The 24,466-nt window shown below is 38.3% G+C and overlaps 1 protein-coding gene across 1 annotated transcript in view; it reads left to right on the top strand.

Annotated features, from left to right (window-relative positions):
* Positions 1-53: 53 nt before the first annotated feature.
* The window catches only part of Zc3h6 (zinc finger CCCH-type containing 6), a 56,596-nt gene continuing 32,183 nt past the window's right edge, over positions 54-24,466 (top strand). Inside the window, exons 1-3 of the mRNA XM_090336370.1 lie at positions 54-143; positions 20,045-20,225; positions 23,140-23,259. Coding sequence (XP_090192496.1) covers positions 112-143; positions 20,045-20,225; positions 23,140-23,259 — 333 coding nt within the window. The 5' untranslated portion in view covers positions 54-111. The remainder of the gene's footprint in view (positions 144-20,044; positions 20,226-23,139; positions 23,260-24,466) is intronic.

Here is a 24,466-nt window from a genome sequence, read left to right as displayed (position 1 = left end):
GGCGGCGGCCGGGGCAGGCTCCCGCGGGCGGCGCAGGGCTTCTCCCCGCGCCCCGCCGCCGCCGCCGGCCTGCAGACCTGCCCTCCAGCCCCGCCCCGTTCTTGACCAAACATGACAGACTGTGAACATGCAGGGCACGACAGGTCGGGAATCCTTCTTGTCTGTCTTTCTGTCGGATGAGAGGAGGGCTCGGGCGGCGGGAGGGCCGGGGCCGGGCGCCTCCTGCATGACCTAGACGTCTCTGTGTGGCTCCATCACCTCCCGCCAGGACGCGCACCTTCCGGAAGCCTTGGCCTGGCCGGCGGCCGCGGGGCCGGGGAGGCCGCCCGCCGCCGCCCCGTCCTCCCTCCCAGCCCCCCACCCCCCCTCCCGCCGCCTCCCGAGCCGGGGTCGCCGCTCACCCGGCACCGCCCCGCCCGCGCGGGCACGTGCGAGCCCCCGGGCCGGCCGGGCTTCCGCTCCCCTGGCCTCCAGGGGGACCAGCCGGGAGTTTTCAGTAACGGGCGCCCGGATGGTGGACTTTTAAAAGTCCACCACCTCCGAAAATAAACATGCCGAGCTTTACGGTAAAATAATAACCGTAGTGACCCCCCAGCCCTCCCCGCCACGTGTTAGCTGCCGTCTGACCCCCTTGGAATTGCATCCGTGAAACCATCCCGAGACCCCTTCCCTTCGTAAAGTGAATAAACGCCACGGGTGGTCAAGTCTGGTCCAGCCTCGGAGGCGGTAGATAGCGGTCACTGGTGCCTTGACTCAGATTCTGAGTTCCGTTACTTTAACTTGGAGGTGCTTGGAGCTTCCCATTGGGGATACTTACCGAGTATACTTTAGTATCTGTTAAGGTGGCTAGGTTTCAGATCAGAGTGTTCGTTCACGAACGTTCCTGTAACAAAAATCCCTTGCATCGGATTCTGGGGATTTAAAAGGTGTAAATGGAGAACGTCACAGTTAAGCCTTTGCAAATGGAGCTAGGCAAGTATAAAAGTATACATTGTATACTAGTGTAGAACATAACACTAAGAATTCCCCGAGTTACACCAGAGGAGTAAGGTGATCTGCTTCTGGTCAAGCATGTTGGGTAGTTTTTTTTTTTTTTTTTGAACCCAGAAGTAAAACAAAAACACAGTGAAATTTCTAAATATCTGGCAGGTTTGAGAAGGATAAAGTGGGAACTCATTTCAGTACTGCAGTGACAAAGTAGTTACCCTGAAAACAAGTCAGTCAGAATGTAATTTTTAGAAAGCAAAATGTAATTTTTAGAAAGCAAAATGAACTCTCAAAATCATAGATGCTTGCACCTAATACGTTTTTCATGATTAAAAAAAAAAAGAACCCGTGCGTGTGCCTGTGTGTGTGTGTTGCCTGAGATTGAACCCAGGGCCTCATGTGTGGTAGTCAATATAATCGTATCACTGAGCTATATTCCTAGCCCCTAGAAATTACTATTTTTTAATCAAAAAAACAACTCTTAGAGTGGTAAACTAGTGTCTTGAGGGTCTGTGGAGAAATCAATGGTGGGGTTTTGCTAAGTCAGTATCCAGTTCATCCTTTTGTATGGTAGAGAGAAGTCTGTTCTCACCTGTGAGTAGATAGTAACTTCAATATGTAGAGTTATACCAAGGAAGAAGTGTTACCAAATTAGCATATTATTTTATATAATTATACTACTAAAGACCTATGAGTTAAAACATTTTTGAGGGAAAGCATGGTGGTGCAGGTTTATAATCCCAGAACTCCTGAGGCTGGGCAGAAAGAAATGAGTTCAGGCCACCCTGGGCTACAAAGAGAGATTCCATTTCAATAATACTTTGTTTTGAAATTTAAATATACTGAATTAGAGGTTAAAGTGAAAACTTTGAGCAATGCTTTGCAATCTATTTTAACAGCTTAGTTGGATCTAAACAGTAGTGATATTTAATCTATTTTTAGATTAGGTCTAAAATATTTTCTAGTTTGCCAGGCGAGGTGGCTCAGGTCTGTAATCCTAGCTACTCAGGAGGCTGAGATCAGAGAATCATGGTTCAAAGCCAACTGAGGCACTAAAGAACTTGAGGCTCTTATCTCCAATTAATTATTAGAAAATTCGAAGTGGGGTTGTGGCTCCAAGAGCCGCAGGGCTCAGGGACAATGCCCAGGCCCAGGGGTAGGGCAGTAGCCTTGAGCTCAAGAGGTCAGTGACAGGACCTAGGCCCAGAGTTCAAGCCATATATGTGTGTGTGTGTATGTCTATACACACACATGGATAGATAAAATATATAAATATATTAAGTATATAAATAAAAAAATATATATACACACATATTTTTTTTCCTAGTTAGCTCCATTTTAACATCCTTTTTTTGCTCCAATACTCAGGTTCAAACTTATGGCCCCATACTAGTTTAGGCATGTGTTATATTATTGAGTCACACCTCCACCCCTTAACTTATTCAATTATAAAGTAGCAATATTAATCTGAGGTAAAAGAAGAGGAGGACTTTTGTTGTTGTTGTTGTTGGGTTGGTTTTTGTTTTGTATTTTATTGTCAAATCACATAAAAATTATATCACCAAACAGTGAAATAGGAATCAAAGTGGGAGTAGCTCTAACTTTGTAACAACTTAACTTTGTGAACTTAACTTTGAGAAATTTTCAAATTCTTCTAAATTGGTAGTTCTCAGTCTTCTCTGGAGAGTCTTTTAAGATGGACGTACTGATGCTATTTCCATTGGACTGAGTTTTAAGTTTTCAGAGGTCCCTGGGAATTATAAAATGTGTCAGTAGATTAGCATGTCTTAAATCTTAGCTATCAGACTTAATCAAGAGTAAAGATTTTCTTTTTGTTCTGCCTAGAGCAAGTGAAGCAGAATTTCTAGGGCACGTTTGTGGTAATCCAGTTTTAGTAGGTTTCTAGACAATTCTAATGAAATTTGAGGGAAAAATAGGCTAATTTATAGACAGGTCAGATGTTATGGCTTTTTTATACTATAATGCTAGTGTCTGAATTAGGTTGAGAAAAGTATATGAAAACTGGTACACACAGGTATTGTCTCAAGGATTTTTCCAGTGCATACAGGAAAAAAATGAAATCTGTTGATTTATATTTGCAATGGCTTTGGTTTTATAATAACTAAAAAGTATTATTCTTATAATTTATATGTGATTGAAATTCTAAATGTAAATGGAATTTATAGAATGCATAATTTTTCTCTGTAAAATACTACCTTCTTGTACTGAATGTTCTATGTTAGATTTGTCTGTCAAATAATGAATTTTTTTTTTTTTAAACTGGTCCTGGGGCTTGAACAGAGGGCCTGGTCACTGTCTCTGAGCTATTTTTCTCAAGGCTAGAATTCTACCACTTGAACCACAGCTTCACTTCCAGCTATTAGTTGCTTAATTGTAGATAAGAATCTTAGGGACTTTCTTGCCTGGGTTGGTTTTGAATTGTGATCCTCATATTTCAGTCTACTGAGTAGCTAGGATTACAGGCATGAGCCACCAGCACCCAGCCAAGAATAACTTATAAAAAATATCCTAAGATATACTTTAACATTTTTTAATGCCCAGAGCAAAAAGTTGTTTTTAAAACTTATTAATATAATGATATCTATGGTTATAATACCTATAACATAAATAATACCCATGAAAACACTTGAGATGGAGAGGACGAAAATGGAGGAAGTGTCAATGTAACCCCAATTCTTTTTTTTTTTTTTTTTTCTGAGAGCTGAGGTTCACTCACATCTTTACATTCACTTTTTATTTCTTTCAGGAACAGCTCCACAAACGTAGCTTTGTATTTTCAGCTGAATGTTGAACCAGTTGGTCCTCTCTCCTTTCCTCCCCCTGCCTTTACATAGGGTTGCATGCATATTTGGCAAATGCTGTACTACTGAACTACACCCCCTGTCTCTCCACACACAATTTTTGAAGATAAAGTATCGAGTCCCTGTTTTAAACACATCTCCAAAAGAGAAATATATATGTATATATATACACACACGTATATATATATATGCATCCCAAATAATTATAAAAGTTTACAGAAATATGCTAATAGTAAAAAGTTTTACAGAACCTGCAGTAGGGGAGAAAACAATATTAACATGAATTATAAAAATTATATCATGAAGAGTATAAAAAGATAGTTTAAATAAGAATTCTAAACAACTTGTGATTCTTTATTTGATTAGAGGTATGGATTTTTTTGAGTGGAGTTTATTTGCCCACTGAACAACTTCCTTACCTTTTCCTCTCCCTTCTGCTTTCTTCCTTCTGTAAAATGAACAACAAAATTAGTCATAATTGGCAGTGGTTTAACAACTACTATGGCTCCCACAGATGGATTGAAATCTTGCCAAGAGACAGCACCGGAGAATCTGAGATGATGAGAATGGAGATGATCACAGTTTCCATTTGTAACAGAACTTTCATTTGGCTTTTGCATTAATTGCATTTGGTGGGAAATGGTGATAGAGCATTATAATGTTCAGTGATTGTCCAAGATCCCATAAAGACAGCTTAGATCTAAGAATCTGTGTATTCAAACTTCTTTGAATTTTCTTTCTTTAAATTTGCACAGGTAAGTAATGGAATCAGTTTGGAATAACTTGGCATTGTAATGTGGTGTGTTTGTGAGGCCCTTCATTTTTAATAAAACCTGGTCTGATCCTAATCTTCCTGCAAACTTGGTTAATCTCTTCTCTTTTGTTATTTTTCTCATTTGTGAAATAAGGTGATTGAACTAGAATATCCCCAATTTCCCTCCTCACTTTAGTTTTAAATTTTACAAATTCAAGATTTATTTTCTCTTGATTAGAGTACACCTTATGTTGTATACAACATACAGCCCAAAAGTCAATATGTTTGGGGAGTAGTTACCTCTCCTGAGTAGTCACTAACTTATTTTTGATTCCTGAATACACTGACTGGCTTGCTGAAATGATCGGTTTTTCTTAAGCAAGTATAAATTATATGTCAGATTTACATTTGATGTTGGAAGGCACTGTGACTCATAAAATATATTTTTTTCTCACTCTCAAATAAGGAAAGCCCTTCATACTTTAAAAAGTTCCATTCTGCTGAGTTTTCATTCAGCAGACTTAACTGTTTATTCTCTAAGAATAATGTTTAACACTAGTGAAAACTAGATGCAGCCATGTGAACTTGTTCTCCAGGATTGTAAACTCTTGTTGAAGAAACAGATTTATTAGTGAATAGTTGTGGCACAGATATGATTGTAGAGACACAAAGGAGGGTGCTGATGATGCCCATAGGGAGCCATGATGGAATAACTAGGTCTAAAAGGTGAATGACAGTTTAGTTAAATAGAAGTTGAGGTACTTGTATGGAAAGCACAGAAAAGGAAACAGCATAGTAAACTCAGAGATCATTAAACGGGGTAGTATGTAGCAAAGATATAGCTACTCAGAGATAATTAAAGGATTAAAATATAAACGGTATATAACTACTTGGAGAAATTGGGAAGAAAAGGCTTAAGTAAATGGGGAGCCATACCCACTTTGGGTTTTTTTTTTGTGTGTTGGTTGTGGAGCTTGAACTCTGGGCCAGGGCGCTGTCCCTGAGCTCTTCAGCTCACAGCTACTTCCCTATTGCTTGAGCCATAGTGCCACTTCCAGTTTTCTGGTTAATTGGAGTGGAGAGTCTCATGGACTTTAGTGCCCCGGCTGGCTTTGAACTAAGCTTTGTAGCTCCTGAGTAGCTAGAATTACCGTGCCCGGCTACCATACCTTTTTTTAAATGAGATGTGAAGATCCTACAAAAATTATTTTAAAACAGAATAATGACAGCTGTACATTTTTAGTTTGATACTTGTAGACCAGAGAAAGTGGATTATAGGAGAAGAGGTCAGTAGAAGGAAGATGAATTAGGAAGCATTTCAATATATATTAAAATATTATATACCTAATATATGTACTGTTCCTGACATGGAGAATCAGCAATAAAAATGTTCTTACTGTAATGGATTTACATTTTCTTGAAGGAGAGAGAAAAAACAAACATCTGTCCACATTTATGCTTTAGATGAAGTAGAAAAGGAGATGACTCCTATAGGTAGGGTAGGTAGGATATTTCTGTTTTCAGTAGGGTATTTTACTGGAAGTAATATTTGCACAGCCCTGAAATGAGATCAGAATCAATCCAGGCCTAGGAAATTTGTGTAATCAGGATTCTATATTAGAGCCAGGCATGGTGGCTCACGCCTATAATCCTAGCTACTTGGGACACTGAGATCTGAGCATCATGTTTCAAAGCCAGCCTGGGCACTAAAGAACACTAGACTCGGGCTGGGAGTTTGGCCTAGTGGTAGAGTGCTTACCTAGCATGCACGAAGACCCAGGTTCAATTCCTCCGTACCACATACATAGAAAAAAGCTGAAAGTGGTGCCGAGACTCAAGTGGTAGAGCTCTGGCTTTGAGAAAGTCTAAGGACAGTGCTCAGGCCCTGAGTTCAAGGCCAGGAGTGGCAAAAAAAAAAAAATCAAGGAAGAACATGAAACTCTTCTTTCTAATTAACCACCAGAAAACCGGAAGTGGTGCTGTGGCTCAAGGGGGTAGAGTGGTAGCCTCGAGCCAAGAGCTCAGGGACAGCGTCCAGGCCCAGAGTTCAAGTCCCATGACTGATAAAAAAAAAAAAATTCCATGTTTGAGAATGGGAAGTAGAAAGGACCTATAGCCAGGAATAAACTTAGTATGATTATGGAAAAGACAAGGCAGTAATGTGGCAGAGAGGAATAAGCAAGGGAGAAAGCAATAAAGATGAACTTAGAGAGGTATAGGCCTTTAAGTTAGGCCTTAAAATAAGGACTTTAGCTTGCACTCAGGTGATAATGGGAGCCACTAGGGGTAAACAGAAGAGGGAAACTGGTTGATAAAAACCTGATCATAGCAATGGTAATAAGGAGCATGGTAAAATTATGAGTTATTATGAGTTACTAATCTTAGTAGAATTGAGAGAATCAAAAGTATTAGTGGACATGAATGAGATCACCCAGGTATGTATATTGTGGATCATAGAGAAAAGTACAAAAGGTTTTAAAAGCTAAAGAAAGTGAAAGTTTCAATGAAGAGGTGATACCAGCACAATAAAGGAAAATAAGAGTTAAAAATAAGTCCCTGGATTGACATTCTTTTAAATTAGAACATTTTAAAAATTGGGAGGATCCTGGAGAAAAGATTTTCAAGCAGGGACCTTGAGGCTCAAAATCTGTACTTACTGGTATGTTGTTTGAATGTAAGGATGAACTTTTATTCTCTATCCTCCAGTCTTATCACATACACATACGTATTCTGGAAATTCACCACCTAATGTGTTCTTCACTTATTTAGGTGACCTGCCTGATTACTACATACGTCTACATTTGTGGCTCATAGTTATATATTAGATAATTATGTTCTCTCCTGACACCCTCCCCCCAACCAAAACAATCTCAGAACCTCAAAAGAGTAGGTGACCTTCACCAGGTTACGACTTCAGCACTAGTATTCCTTGTCATGGTGTAACATAATGGCCTTGCATTAATTTTTCAGATTTAGTAACCTATCTCAGAGCTATTCAGATTCAGAAATAATAACACATGCTCAAAACTAGCAACTAATATAGTATATATTATATATAACTAACAGTTAATATATATAACTAATATAGCTATATTATAGGTAACATTTTAATGGCTTCACAGGAATTATTTAATCATCACAAAAATTGGAAGTAGGTCCTATGATTAGCTTCCCTTTTAGAAATGAAGATGGAAATAGATATGAACACACAGTTATGCTTTCCGAGTCACAAAGAAGTCAGCAAGAACTCTAATAATAGAACTACATAGCCACACTTTTATCTGGTACTGCATCTATAAGACAATGTGTCTGTACATGAGAATACCCATTTATATAAAATTGAAGGCTAAATATTTGAATCAGTGGAATATGGAATACAAAATTATCAAGAGTTGCTTTATGAACAAAAGCATGAGAGTTCTAGATGACTAATATTTCAGTGACATTTGTAGTTTAAGGAGCATAAAGCTATGATAAAGTGATACTCATGTCACTGTATCTGTCAAACAGTCTCTTGAATCCATCTCTATTACAGGGTATTTTTTTCCCCTAGGTAGTGCTTTCATCAGCACTGCCCACATTTGTCATTGTACTTCCTTTTCATTACATTCATTGTTGACTAGCCCCTTTCTTTGCTAAATACAGTTCTTTTTCTTTAATTGCACATCAGTGTCTTCAACATAGTTGCCATCTTTCAGTTGGTCTTATGTGCCTAGGTTCCTAATCTCTGTTTTGGTTTATTTTCCTTAATTTTGGGGGGATTGGGTGGGAAGCACTTAATGCTTGAACTTAGGGCCTAGGTGCTATTCCTGAACTTTTTGCTCAGGGCTAGCACTTTGACACTTCTGGTTTTATGGTAGCTAATTGGAGATAAGAATCTGGCTTTGAACCATGATCCTTATATCTCAGCCTCTTGAGTAGCTAGGATCAAAGCATGAGCCACACATTTCTGGGAATGCCATCAGAATTTTTTTTTTTCCTTTTAAAGCTATGGTAATGTGCTAGTTGGCTAAGAAACAAATTTAGTCTGTTCATTCAGAAAGTAGAAATAAAGACAAAAAAGGTTTATTGGATTTGGGGAAGGATTAGGATTTGTTTTTCTGCTTAGGTCACAAAGGTAGAGGCATTGCTGAAAAAGGAGGTTTGAAGTGTATATGAGTATCAGGCTCAAAGATTTATGATTGTCTTTATACACACACTGAAACCTTGGTTTTATTTAAACAAGCCTCTGCTTTTGAATCTCAGTTCTATAGTAATAGAACAAAAAGTTATATATTCATTGCCGTGTAGCTTATGAATTTGTTCTCACTGATAGTGCTGCATGCAGCAGAACTGATTATTACAGGTCCTTTATTTTCCTTCTATTGAAAAATAAGTTTTTGTGCATAAGTATAGCAAGTTGTAGCAGCATATGCGACTAATAAAAGTAACTATTACTTTTTCCTTATTTTTTTTCATTGCCGGCTTTGAATTTAAGGCCTCATCCTTGGCTTGTTTGTTTAGTGCCATTCTACTACTTGAACCACTTCTCTATCCTAGGTTTTTTTTTTTTTTTTTTTTTTTTTTTTTGCGTGTGTGTGTGTGTGTGTGTGTGTGTGTCTCTGTGTGTGTGTGTGTGTGTCTGTGTGTGTGTGTGTGTGCTGTACTGGGGTTTGAACTTGGGGTCTGGGCATTGTTCCTGAGGTCTTTTGCTTAAGGCTAGTGTTCTTACCACTTGAAGCACAGATCCACTTCTGGGTTGTTGGTGATTAATTGGACTTTTCCTGCCCTAACTGGCTTTGAACCAGCATCTTTAGATCTCAAACTCCTGAGTAGCTAGGTTTACAGGTGTGAGCCAGTGGCTTCTAGCTTAGCCTGGAACTTTTATTTGTTCTTTCAGAAATGGTATCTAGCAGATATTTATTCTCTGAGCTGACCTTGAATAACCATCCCCTGAATTTCAACATCCTGGAGTGGCTAGGATTATAAGCATGAGCCACTAGTACCCAGTTAAAATAACCATGACTCTTATAGAGAGAGACTGGAAAGCTCTATAGATTGATTACCAAAGAAAGATTCTTTACTTTGACCAGAAATCAGATCTTAAGAATCCTGAACTGCTCTTTTTTTTTTTTTTATGTGTGCTTGAACTCTAAGTCTTGCTTTCTCCTTTGGCTTTTTTGGTCACAGTTAGTGCTCTACCACTTGAACCATGCTTCCATTTCCAGCTTCTTAAAAACTTATTAATTGGAGAAAAGTCTTGTCTTGCCTGAACAGGCTGGCTTTGAACCACAATTCTCAGCATCCTGATTAGCTAGGATTAAAGGCATGAGCCACTGGTACCTGGGCTCCTCAGTTGTTTTTGGTAGCCCAGTTGCCTTTTCTTTTGGTTAGACAATAAGTTAGTCTTCTCTACATCATTATCTCACAAGCAACAGAAGTTATTAAGCTTTCTTAGCTTGTCAGTAAGAAATCTAGAGCATCATTGTTTTTCATAACCATTTGTGTAAATGATTTCATATTGGTTGGTTATATTTCTAGGACTTAAGTTTTTATTTAGCTTTTCAGTCAATGTTATTAACAAAGTCTTGATAACTTTACAAATTAATTGACCCAGACTACAAGATAAAGTCCTTAAGGAGAATCACATTCTCCTTAAAAACTTCAGAGGAGCGTACCTAAAATGGCTGAGTTATTACATTATTATATAGAATTATTATGTAAGAAGATATGCAAATTAAGTTTGATCAATAAATATGTTACTGATTTTAGAAAATAAATATTAGGAGAACCATATATATATGTATATATATAGCTTCAAAAACTGTAAAGAGGTATTATGACACAAGAAGGATTGTATAGTCTTTGGAGTAGAAATACTATTCATGGAATTAAATAAAAAATTCAGATGTTTTTATAGGATATGGCCCATTCATGTTTGGCTAGTAAAATTTTATTGTATTGTCAGTATACTTGTATGAAGACATAACTGAAGGACTATGTGGGTCAAGGCTTTGACAGAGTATAATATTGGCTTGAGAAGTAGGACAAGCTACGTAAAAATTGCTGTACGTACAGTTTTTTTTGAAGTCATGTACATGAGTATTAACTTTTTAGGGGGGTGGGGAGGGTTTGAACTCAGGGCCCTCTGCTCTTGCTTGACTTCTTTTGTGCTCAAGTCTGGCACTTTACCATGGGAGCTCTACCCCCACTTCCAGCTGCTGATTAACTGGAAATAAGAGTCTCGTGGACTTTCTTGCCCAGGCCGGCTTCCCATCCCAGTCTTCTGACTATCTAGGCTTCTGGGCATCCAGCCACCACCTTGTGATACTAACTTTTTACACATGAATGACATGCATGTAGCTTGGGTGTGACTCACCATACAGTACAACTCATCAGTCTTCCTACTCCCAACATACAGTAGTACAAGAGACCCAGCATGGTGATTGTGCTCAGTACCCAGAGTCTTCACCGTCTGCCTTCTGGTCCTCTCAGGGGGTTCCCTGGGATGGTTTGAGCTCATAGTCCCAAACCCACAGCCAGGATGTTTGTTCTCTAAGTGTCGAGATTCCAGGCGCTAAGCAAGACCTTGGTTCCTGGGCTCCAATTGAGATGGCTTTTCAGGCTCCTTCCTGAGGACGTGTGCACATGAGAGTATGTGGCAGGCTGTCAGGGCTGTACATATAGTTTTAAAAAAGCTGGGTTTGTGTATACTGCATACCTTTGAAAGGATATAAGATTATATTGGATAAAAGGTGAGAATAAGAGCACTATGAAGGCTCTAGATGTTCATCAGATTTCACTTCTGGTAATTTGTAAAGAAATGCTTATTTTCGAAACTAAAGAGTAACTGAAGCAAATAACAAAAGCTGCCCAGGTCTAAGGTCCAGATTTGGGATAATAAAAAAAAATCATAAATAATAATATTACCATAATACTACATATATTATATAATATTAACAATATACCATAATAGTAGAAAACCCAAAGTCAGGTTCCATAGCCTCTGTCTGAACAGTGTTTTGCTTGAGGAAAATACCTAGTTTAAGAGTATAAGATAAAGAGATAGTTCAAAAGGACATGCAGCTGGTTCAGTGGCTCATGTCTGTAATCCTAGCTACTCAGGAGGCTAAGTTATGAGGATCAAGGTTAAAGCTAGTCTGGGCACAAAAGGACCTGAGACTCTTAACTCCATTTAACCTCTAGAAAATGGGAACTGGGGCTTGGCCCAAGGATAGGGTGGTAGCCTTGAGCTGAAGAGCTCAAGGACAGTGCCTAGGCCAAGATCAAGCCCCATGATCCACCAAAAAAAAAAAAAAAAAAAAGAAAAAGGACATGCATATGTTACAGAGTATGTATAGGAAAAGTTGAGACTCATATTATCTGTCAAGTATGGTTCTTTAGTAAGATTTAGATTATTTAAGGTATAAGATAAACATGAATAGAGCCGGGTGCAGTGGCTCACGCATGTAATCCTAGCTACTCAGAAGACTGAGATCTGAGGAACACAGTTCAAAACTAACCCTGGCACTAAAGACCATGAAACACTTATCTCCAATTAATCACTAGAAAAGGGGAAGTGGGGCTGTGGCTTAAGGAGTAGGATGGTAGCCTTGAGCTGAAAAGCTCAGGGACAATGACCAGGCCCAGAGTTCAAGCCCCATGACCCACCAAAAACAAAAAAAAAAGATACACATGAACAGCAATATCAGCTGCTTATATCTGTTATCCCACATGTTAACACTGAAACTAAAGGGAACCAAGTGGTAAGTAGCATGTGTGATGGGCATTTTGTTTCTGAAGAACCATTCCATACTGTAGTTTAGCTTTTATATATTATAGTTTTAGCTTGCAGTTTTATGCGAAAGAGCAGGGAAAAGGTAGTAAGTCTCAGATCTCCATGTAACATTGGAAGGTATATGAGACACTGGACTTATAGAGCGTCCCATAGAAATGAGAAAGTGGTGAGATGTAGCCTTGTAGCATGATCTCACATGACTGCTTGTTATTCCATATTCTAAAGGATCACAGGTCATTCTTCCAAGCCTGTGGTCATGCCTTGCCTATATGGTTTATGTGGAGACAGGCAGAGTTGCAGGGCACTAGAGCAGCTCTATGTCTGTAGTGGTAGAGACATGACTACATGAAGTAGTACAAAAGTATAATAAAAGGGGGCCAGGAGTTTGGTCTAGTGGTAGAGTGCTTGCCTAGCATGCACAAAGACCCAGGTTTGATTCCTTGGCACCATATACATAGAAAAAAGCCAGAAGTGGTACTGAGGCTCAAGTGGTAGAGCTCTAGCCTTGAAAAAGTCCAAGGACAGTGCTCAAGCCCTGAGCTTAAGCCCAGGACTGGCAAAAAGAGAGAGAGAGAGAGACAGACAGAGAGAGAGAGACAGAGAGAGAGACAGAGAGAGACAGAGAGAGAGAGAGAGACAGAGAGAGAGACAGAGAGAGAGAGAGAGAGACAGAGAGAGAGAGAGAGAGAGAGCATTAATAATTCTATTGTTTTAGGATAAGTAGTCATTTCTTGCCTGTTTTTTTTTTTATGACAACCTTCCAACAAGTTTGTTTTCATGAGTAATGCCTATGTGATATCAATCAAGAGCATTTGCTTAGTGTGTGTATGTGAGTGTGTGAGTATTTGCACAAATGCATTCAGGGCCTTGAGCTTTCCTGGAACTTTTTTGCTCAAAGCTGTTGCTCTTCCATTTGCCTCATTCACTTCTGGCAGTATGATATTTAATTGGACATGAGAAGCTGACAGAAACTAAGAGATGAGAGTTCACAGAAACTTGGTTGTTGGTAGCTCACTTCTGTATTCCTGTTACCCAGTATACTGAGATCTGAGGATGGTGATTATAAGCCAACTTAAAGAATATCCTCGAAACTTTTTTCCCCCAAGTCCTGGAGCTTCAACTAAAGGCCTAAGTGCTGCCCTTGGGCTTTCTCAAGGCTCACGCTCTACCACTTAAGTCACAACACCATTTCTGGCCTTTTCTATGTATGTGGTATCCAGGAATCGAACCTGGGTCTTTGTGCAAGCACTCTACCACCTTTGAAACTGTTATTTCCAGTTAACCACCAGAAACCTGAAAGTAGAGCTGGAGCTTAATGTGGTAGAGTAATAGCCATGAGCAATAATGTTCAGGGACAGTGCCCGGGCCCTGACAAGCCACACAACCACCATGAGCAACAAAGGCTCACAGAAGCCACCTTGGCTAGCTTTGAACCTTGTTTCTCAGATCTCAGACTCCTAAATACTAGGATTACAGGCATGAGCCACCAGTGCTGACTATTTTTTGTTTTGTTTTTTTGAGGCTTTTGTCTTTCTTTCAGAAGCCTCAGTTTCTGAGCTCTAGCTTATAAGAGGAACCTTTAGACAATCTTAAAGAAAAATTTAAAAGAAAAAGACCTGTGGCAGTAAAAGGGAATGGTTCTGTTTAATTAATTTCAGTAGCTAATAATATTAGAATAGAGAACAGTAGAATCCTCTTTTGTAGAGTATCAGTTTATGAGGATGTAGCAAATTATTGTCTTCAGAATTTTTCTTTGAGACAGACTATGTATCTCCAACTCATAACCTCTTGAATGCTGAGATTATAGGAGTTTGTCACTACCTGTGGATTCTGAAAAATTATCTTCAGGGTAAAAACATACCATGAATAGTGAGGACACTGACTAATTTTAGTCTTTATACCATAATGCATTAGGGTTTTCTCCAGTTGTTTCCAATGTAAACATTGAAATTTAGAGAAAATATATTTTTAGCTTTTTTTTTTTTTTTTGCCAGTCATGGAGATTGAACCCAGGGCCTGGGCACTGTCCTTGGACACTTTTTGCTCAAGGCTAGCACTTTGCCACTTGAGCCACAACACCACTTCCAGCTTTTTCTGTGTATGTTGTATGAGGAATTGAACCCAGGGCTTTGTGTATGCGAGCCGAACACTCTACCACTAGCTTATGCTCCCAGCCCCTATTTTTAGATTTTTTAAATAGCTTAATTGAGATACAATTCTCTATTTTAAAGTATGTAATCCTTTGGTTTTTAATGTATTCAGAGTTGAGCAATCACTACTACTGCCCAATTTTCGATTATTATCACTCTGTAAAGAAACCTTTTAGCCACTGGCAGTCATTTTTCATTCTTCCCTCTTATGTACCTGACAAGCATATCTATTTTTGTCTTTGTGGATTTGCCTAAAAGAAACTCTTAAAATAATTTTACTAATTGGATAGCAATTTACAGCCTTTGGTACAGGAATATGAATATACAGTGTTATTGAACACATTCACTCTACTATTTCTGTATTAATAAGTCACCTATATATAACTGACCTAGTAACCTCCCCACTATTTTCTTGTCTTTCTCATTGATGATTTCTCTCAGTATTGTAGAACTAGGTTACTATTGGATACAGTACTAGATATTCAACCAAGAATATGACAACTGGAATTAAAATCATATTTCCTCTTATTAAGTTTCTTTCCTTTTACATTATGTGTCAAAAGTATTTCAAGCATTTGAAAACAGGAATGTGAATTTCTGCTTTTTAAATTTCCTTTGTCCTTTTCAGTTTTGTAATCAAACAGAAAGGAGTTCATAGGTTATTTCTATTTTTTTGTATATTTTTTATTGTAATTAATAGAAGGGTTACATTATATTGCCAGATAGAAGGTGCATTAATTCACATACATTGATACCCTTTCTCATGTCTTGGTCCCCATTTCCCTCCCCCCCACCTCCACCCCTCATCTTGTTTTCCCCCCTTCCCTATCAAATAACCAAGTACAAATATATCCAATATATCAGATAACAAAGTGAGTTACTGTAACAATATGAGATAACCAAGGGACAGCAAAAGAGATGAGAGATAACAGTACATTAAGGACAACAATCACTCATTATATGGCTTTTGTTTCTATATCCTAGATGTCCTTTCATTTAGCGTCATACTATATGGCCTTATGCATATAGATTTTGCTCTATTACAAATCTCTGCTAAGAGAGCCCAAGGTTTCTACTGATTATGACAAATGAGGGAAACCATTGAGCCTATGTTCCTTTGAGTCTGGCTTACTTCACTTAATATTTATTTCTATTCCTGTATCAATGCTGAAATGATAAATAGTCTAAAGGAAAAGAAAGTAATTTAAAAACATAGTGTGTTTTATGTCTAATAACAAATTTTCAAAGTCTACATTTCATCAAGCATTTAAAATAGAACATAAATTCACATGTAACATTTCAGCATGCATGTTTTATATTTTTAAATAGCTCTAGTTGAAATGGTTTCCAGATAAATTTTTATGCTATAAAGTGCTCAAGTTGAGGAAAAGACATAGTAAAAGAAAGAAACACAAATGATAAAAAGAAAGTCTGAATGTTTATTCTTCCAAGACATAATATGTTCTGGTTTCTCTCTCCCTCCCCTCCAATTATATAATTTTTTTATTCATCTTTATATAATTTTATTCATTATTATTTTTCCTCATCATTATCTGTAATATTCATCTATATTGTTTGGTTTTTTTTTGTTTTTTTTTTTTGTTTTTTTTGCCAGTCCTGGGCTTGAGCTCAGGGCCTGAGCACTGTCCTTGGACTTTCTCAAGGCTAGCACTCTACCATTTGAGCCTCAGCACCACTTCCGGCTTTTTGCTATGTATGTGGGATACCGAGGAATCAAACCCGGGTCTTTGTGCATGCCAGGCAAGCACTCTACTAGTAGGCCAAACTCCCGGTCCTTATATTGTTTTTTGTAACAGTAGTTAATTTTTACCCTATAGTATAATTTTTCTATCTGTTGAACATAGGAGTTTATGGGCTTATTTGTTTTTTACTGTTATGACTTATATTTTTATTAAATTTTTTATTATTCTTTCAATTTGTGTATACAATTTTTTTTGCCAGTCCTGAGGCTTGAACTCAGGGCCTGAGTACTATCCTTGGGCTTTCTCAAGGCTAGAGCTCTACCACTAGAGCCACAACAGTTTTTGACATTTTTCTGTGTATATGGTCCTGAGAAATTGATTCTGTGCATGTTAGGCAAGCACTCTACCACTAGGCCCAAATCCTGCCCTGTTATGACTTATTAAAGCATTTTTTTTCCCAGTCCTGGGCTTGAGCTCAGGGCCTGAGCACTGTCCTTGGACTTTCTCAAGGCTAGAGCTCTACCACTTGAGCCTCAGCACCATTTCTGGCTTTTTTCTATGTATGTGGTACTGAGGAATGGAACCTGAGTCTTTGTGCATGCTAGGCAAGCACTCTACCACGTGTCCAAAATCCCAGCCCCTATTATACATGTCTTTTTTTTTTTTTTTTGTGGATCATGAGGCTTGTACTCTGCCTGGACGCTGTCCTTGAGCTCTTCAGCTCAAGGCTACCACCCTACCCTTGAGCCAAGCCCCAACTTCCCACTTTCTAGAGGTTAATTGGAGATAAGAGTCTCAGGTCCTTTTGTTCCCCAGGCTGGCTTTGAACCTTGATCCTCAGATCTCAACCTCCTGAGTAGCTAGGATTACAGGTGTGAGCCAAGGCGCCTGGCTATACATGTCTTTTAGTGAACATATGTACTGAGTTTCTTGGGCCATAAAGTTGCCTACCTGTCAAAAGTTCAGAACTCTGTTAAAATAGAATGCCAAGTCTACCTCACAAGAATTTTCAAGTTCTTTAGTAACAATTATAGCCAATTTAGGATGCTATCATATATTCTTGTTTTATAATGTAAGAGTAATGGAGATTATAATCTATTCATCAAGTAAACAATAGAGTGTCATGTTAGATCTAGAGACATATCACCAAACAAACATTTGAACTTGTACAGGATGCAATGATAAGATTAAGGTTAAAGATTATCTTTTTATTGTAGCAAGTTTTTTTTCTTTTTATTTTTTTTTGGCCAGTCCTAGACTTGCGTTCAGGATCTGAGCACTGTCCTTGGGCTTTCTCAAGGCTAGAGCTCTACCACTTGAGCCATAGCACAACTTTGGGCTTTTTTCTATGTATGTGGTATTGAGGAATCAAACCCAGGTCTTTGTGCATGCTAGGCAAGCACTCTACCACAAGGCCAAACTCCCTGCCTTGTAGGAAGTTTTAAACATATAAAAAATAATAGAAGTAGTGTTGACACATAATCTTTCTATAGTTTCAGTCATCAGAACTTATAACCAATTTTTTTTTTCCCTCTGCCAGTGCTAAGGATAGAACTCAGGGCATCACTCTCAGTTAGCTAACACTGTACCACTTGAATCATACTTCCACTCTGGCTTTTTGCACGAGTGTGTGCATGTTTGGTGTTTCCAATTTGCTGCTGTTCTACAGAAACATGTCTTTCTTGTAATTTGAATTTTGAAAGCTGTAGTGTTACAGAAAGATGTTTAAATGTTAAAATTATAGTATGTATTTATCCTTTCATGTATATCATTTGGCTTATCTATATTTAACAATATCATCAAAGAATATTTTGGCTTTTTAAACTATAAAATGCCATAATCTAAATAAAAGTCAGTTTCTAGGATTCAGCTTTCATATTAACAGCAAAACTTCTAGTATTTGAAACATAGATGTGTAACTTTACTATGCATTTAAGTTGGATTTAAGTTGAGGAATTTATTTTTTTTTGTGGGTCATGGGGCTTAAACTCTGGGCCTGGATGCTGTCGCTGGGCTCTTCAGCTCAAGGCTGTTGCCCGCCCCTTGATCCAAGCTCCACTTCCCCTTTTCTAGTGATTAATTGGAAATAGGAGTCTCACATTCTTTAGTGCCCAGGCTGGCTTTGAATAGCAATCCTCAGATCTCAGCCTCCTAAGTAGCTAGGAGAAGCTAAGATTATAGGTGTGAGCCACCACACCTGGCTTGACAAATTTTAAGATAAAAGCAACAAAACCTAAGCCACAAAATAATAATAAATTCTTCAATTTAAGCCACACACAGGTGGCTCATGCCTGTAATCCTAACTACTCAGTAGGCTGAGATCTGAGGATCAAGGTTCAAAGCCAGCCCAGTCACAAAAGGACCTGAAACTACAATTAATCTCCAGTTAACCTCTAGAAAACTGGAAGTGGGGCTTGGCTCAAGGGTAGGGTGATAGCCTTGAGCTGAAGAGCTCAGGGACAATGCCCAGGCCCAGGGATAGGGTGCTAGCCTTGGGGTGAAATGCTCAGGGACAGCGCCCAGGCCAAGTTTGTGCCCCATGACCCATGAAAAAAAATTGTCTACTTTGAAGTTTACTTTGTTGATGAGTAGTATAGATTACTTTAAAACTATAGATACCTATGAGTTGCTAGTTGAAAGTTTATTGCTGTAGTTAAATATTTTAGTTTAGGTTTTTATCTTTTGTAGGCAGTTTAAGTAATTGTTGTAATATTTGGGATAGCCCTGTATTCACACATTCATTCATTTTGAGAGTCAGTGATATGAACCAACTTTAGAGGCTAGCAAATTTTGGCTTCTGAGAGTGATTATTAAATTCTTAGTGTTTTTTGTTTGTTAGTTTTGTTTTGCTTTGCTTTTTGCTAGTCCTGAGGCTTGAACTCATGGCCTGGGCATTGTCCCTGAGCCTCTTTGTGCTCAAGGCTAGCTCTACCACTTGAGCCACAGTGTTGCTTCCAGCTTTTTCTGAGTAGTTTATTGAAGATAAGAATATCAGGGACTTTTCTGCCCTGGCTGGTTTTGATTCTGTGATCTCAGCCTTCTGAGCAGCTAGGATTACAGGTGTGAGCCACTTATTATTTTATTTATTTATTTATTTAGCCAGTCCTGAGGCTAGAACTCAGGGCCTGGGCACTGTCTTTGGATACTTTTTGCTCAAGGTTAACACTCGAACACTTGAGCCACAGCACCACTTCCGGCTTTTTCTGTGTATGTGGTGGTTCCAGGGAATCGAATCCCAGGGCTTCATGCATGCTAGGTGAGCACTCTACCACTAGGCCATGCTCTTAGCCACATTGATTTTTTTTTTTTTTTTTTTTTTTTTTGCCAGTCCTGCGCTTAGAGCTCAGGGTCTGAGCACTGTCCTTTGACTTTCTGAAGGTTAGAGCCTACCATATAAGCCTCAACACCACGTCTGGCTTTTTTTTTTCCTGTGTATGTAGTACCAAGGAATCGAACCCCCGTCTTCATGCATGCTAGGCAAGCACTCTTCCACTAGGCCAAACTCCTAGCCCCTGATTTTTTTTTTAAAGAAAAACATTGTAATAAATTATATATGGCTGGCAAATATAACATTTATTTTTGGACCTTTATAGAGAAAGCTTTTCCCCACCTTTCTCCTATTCTGCCTTTGCTTTCTTTTCGTACTAGGGCTTCGATTTAGTGCCTTGTACTGGGTTGTCTTGTGGCTGCTGTTTAACAACTTGAGCCACATACTCAGTCTTTCAAAAGTTTTTAAATCCCTTATCTATAAATGAGTGTAACAAATTCTTGGTAAATGCCTTCAGAAATGTTTCTCTAATATTTGCTGTAGAAGAACATTTGATATTTTACATTTTTATTGTCTTCCACAGAGAAGATGGTGAATTGGAAGATGGTGAAATAGATGACACTGGATTTGAAGAAACACAAGAGCAGGAAACAAAAGAAAATGAAAAACAGAAAAATGAAAAAGCTTACAGAAAATCAAGAAAAAAACACAAGAAGGAAAGAGAGAAGAAAAAATCCAAAAGGAGGAAACGTGAGAAGCATAAGGTTAGTTAGAATCAGCTTCCTTTTTTCTTTTTTTAAATGTTGGTCTCAGGGCTTGAATTTAGCTTGGACACTGTCCCTGAGCTCTTCAGCTTAAAGATAGTATTCTACCAATTTGAGCCACAGTTCCACTTCCGGTTTTCTGGTAGTTAATTGAAGAGTCTCATGGACTTTGGTGTCCAAGTTGGTTTGGAACTGTGATACTCAGATCTCAGCCTTCTGAATAGCTAGGATTACAGGCATGAGCCACTGCACCCAGCAGAGTCAACTTTATATATGCTTTTTTTTTTTTTTGCAATCTAGAAATATAAAATGCTGAAAATTAGCACTATTGATTGCCTATTTTCTTATAAAAATACATGGATTAAATACTGCTACCTAGGTGATTAGAAAATTTTCTAAGCACAATGATTATATAAACTTTTTAAATACTAAAAAAATGATCAAGAGCTAGATGCTAGTAGCACACATTGGTAATAATAACTATTCAGGAGTCTGAGATGTGAGAATCATAGTTCAAAGCCAGCTCTAGCAGAAAGTCTGTGAGACTTTTATCTCTAACTAACCAGCAAAAAGCTGGAAATGGACCTGTGGCTCCAGTGGTAGAGTGCCATTCTTGAACAAAAAAGCCCAGGCCTTGAGTTCAGACCTCAGGGCCATGTGCATGTACATGGCGCATGCATATACACACACAAAATCATCAAGGTACTCTGTATATCACCTTTATAATAACAATAAAAATTTTAAAAAATGATCAAGGTAAATCCTAGTGCCGATTTTTAAAATAGCCTTTTATGGATGGAAAACTGTGGGCAAGGAAATTAGAAGGTTAAGGGAGGTTTCATTCTCTAAAAACAGATTAGCAGTGTGGGCACCGTTCCATCGTTCATTTATTTACTCACTCATATATCTTACCACATGCTTATTATGGAAGTCTCTATGCTAAATGCTTGGAATTGTACTGGTAATTAAAAGTTTGCATTTCTAGAAAATATAATAAGTAAAAAACTAGTAGTATCAAGAAAACATTAGGGTGCTTGAAGGAGAATAATGTGAACTAGGTTACGGAAGAAAGAGAAGTATAGACTAAAAAACCAGGAAAAATTTGGCAGCAGCAGTTGTGGGCTAGTTTTTGAAGCTTCCTTTTAATTGCCTGCATAGCAATTAGGTTAGCACAACAAAAATCTCATTGCTAGTATCTACATTGTGCCAACAGGTTATCTCCACAAACCTCAAAAATGCAAACAGATGGTTTAAATCTTAGATAGAAATATGACCAGTGGGCTGGGAGTTTGGCCTAGTGGTTAAAGTGCTTGCCTAGCATGCATGAAGACCCAGGTTCGATTCCTCGGTACCACATACATAGAAAAAAGCCAGAAGTGGTGCTGAGGCTCAAGTGGTAGAGCTCTAGCCTTGAGAAAGTCCAAGGACAGTGCTCAGGCCCTGAGCTCAAGCCCAGGACTGGCAAAAAAAAAAAAAAAAAAGAAATATGACCAGTGGGCACTGGGAGTTTGGCCTAGTGGTAGAGTGCTTGTCTAGCATTCATGAAGACCTGGGGTTGATTCCTCCATACCACATACATAGAAAAAGCCAGAAACAGTGCTGTGGCTCAAGTGATAGAGCTGTAGCCTTAAGAAAGCCCAAGCTCACGCCCTGAGTTCAAGCCCCAGGACAAAAGAAAGAAAGAAAGAAAGAAGGAAAGAAAGAAAGAAAGAAAGAAAGAAAGAAAGAAAGAAAGAAAGAAAGAAAGAAAGAAAGAAAGAGAGAGAAAGAGAAGGAAGGAAGAGAAAGAGAGAGAAAGAAAGAAAATAAAGAAGTATGACCAGTTTAGAATTGGCAACTGTGTAAATAAAGCAAGGTAACAAATGGAGAATGGTATAGGAACCTCCAGGATTAATCAACCAATAAAAGGATTCGTCTAAAATGGAGGAATCCTACTCAACACTTTCCTGCCCAGATTGGCATTGAAATGCACTCCTCAGATCTTAGCCAGGTATAAGCCACCAGCACCTGGCTACTAGTGATTTTCATTTCATTTTTTTTTCTGGTATTAGAGCTTTCTTATTCCACTTGAAGCCATGCCTCCAGCCTAACTTTTTACTGGTTAATTGGAGATGAAGGCTTAGGGATTTTTCTATTCACATTGACTTCAAACTTTGGTTCTTCAGCTCTGAGCTGTCTGAGTAGCTAGGCATGAGCTACTGACCTCCAGCTCATTCATGTAATTTTGGAGACTGGATTTATTTCTTATAGTCAATTTAGGATATTTTGGCATATTCCATGCAGTAGAATTAAGTACAAGAAATTCACTTTTAGGTTAACAAATTATTGCATACCTTTCTTGTGTTTTAGGACCCTTCTTGGTGATGGGCAAGCAGTTCTATTTCCTTTAAGTGTAGTTTAAATGTAGGATCATTTTAGAGCCCATGAGATTTCTATTTAGGTCCCTTGGACCATAGGGATGATGAGAAATGTGCTTCAATAAAGTTCCTGAGGTTGGGAATGCGATTTAGTGGTAGAGTGTTTGCCTAGCATGCATGAAGCCCTGGATTCCATTTCTCAGTACTACATGTACAGAAAAAGTCACAAGTGGTGCTATGGCTCAAGTGGTAGAGCCCTATCTTTGAACACAGAGAGGCTCAGGCCTTGAATTCTAGCCCCAGACCAGCTAATTAATTAATTAATTAATTATTGTTCTTGAACACAGAGAAGCAACATTTCCTTCCAGAAAACTGGAAGAGTTGGGATGGTAATGGCCTTTGCAGCAAAAATTTTTCTGAAATAAAAAAATTATTTTTCTGAATTTACTGTTTTTGCGAATATAAGCTATTGGTTCACACTGACTGAAAGAAGCTTATTAGTTACAAGCTTAAATTTCATCATTCTAAAATGTAACATATTTTCCCCTTCCCTTTAGCATAATTCTCCTAGTGGTGATAGTTCAGACTATAGCCTTGATTCAGATGTTGAACATACAGAAAGTTCCCATAAAAGAAGAACTGGTTTCTACAGGGATTATGACATTCCATTTTCTCAGGTATGGCCTATTTTAATTGTCATAAGACATATAAGAGAATTTGTCATTTTAACCATTTTCAGTGTGCAATTTTGTGGCATTGCTATATTCACAATGTTTTGTGATTACCACTATTAATCTTCAGAACTTCTTGTCTTACACAGAAGTTTTATACCCATTAAGCAATAGCCCCTTACTTCCACTTGCTTCTGCCCCCTGGTAAGTACTATTCTAATTTTCTGCCTATAAACTTGCTTATTCTAGTAACTTCATATATTTGAAGTCAAATAATATTTTTTATTTTTGTCTGGCTTATTTCACTTAACATATTTTCAAGGTTTATCTTATGTATCAGAATTTTATTCTAGTTCTGAATAATACTACACTGTATGTACATACACACATTTGTCATTTAATCTATTGTTACAGATTTGGAATGCCACCTTTTGGCTATTTTAAATAATTATGCTTATGGATGTAGGTGTATAAAATCCCTTAGAGAACCCTTAATGGAGGTGTACACTTAAGGATATAATTACTTGTAATTCTATATTTATTTATTTGTTTGTTTATTTATTTATTTATGTTGCCAGTCCTGGGACATGAACTCAGGGCCTGAGCACTGTCCTTGAACTTTCCTCAAGGCTATCACTTTACCATTTGAGCCACAGCACCACTTCCAGCTTTTTATATGTATATGGTACTGAGGAATCAAACCCAGGGTTTCATGCATACTAGGAAAGCATTCTACCACTAAGCCACATTCCCAGCCCTGTTTCTATTTATTATTTATTTATTTATTTATTTATTGCCTGTCATGGGACTTGAACTCAGGGCCTGAGCACTGTCCTTGGACTTTTCTCAAGGCTAGAGCTCTACCACTTTAGCCACAGCACCACTTCCAGTTTTTTCTATGTATGTGGTACCAAGGAATTGAACCCGGGCCTTTGTGCATGCTAGGCAAGCACTCTACCACTAGGCCAAACACCTGGCCCCTTATTTTTTATTTTTAACTTTATTTTTATTGAAAAGGTGATGAACAGAGGAGTTATAGTTACATAAGTAAGGTAATGATTACATTTGTTTTTAAGCATTGTTATCCCATCCCTCATTTTCTCCTGCTTAGCCCTCTTTATTCCCCACTTCCAACTTGTAAGGTTCATATCCAACATAGTGTCAAATGAGTATCAATTTTTCATTAGTCCATCCTTGGTCCTGCTGTTTCTGT

The sequence above is a fragment of the Megascapheus bottae genome, chromosome 7 (genome assembly GCF_031878675.1).
Source record: "Megascapheus bottae isolate mThoBot1 chromosome 7, mThoBot2.hap1, whole genome shotgun sequence".
Taxonomy (NCBI): Eukaryota; Metazoa; Chordata; class Mammalia; order Rodentia; family Geomyidae; genus Megascapheus; species Megascapheus bottae.
Note: the sequence above shows the minus strand (reverse complement) of the source record. Positions and strands in the feature narration are given on the sequence as shown.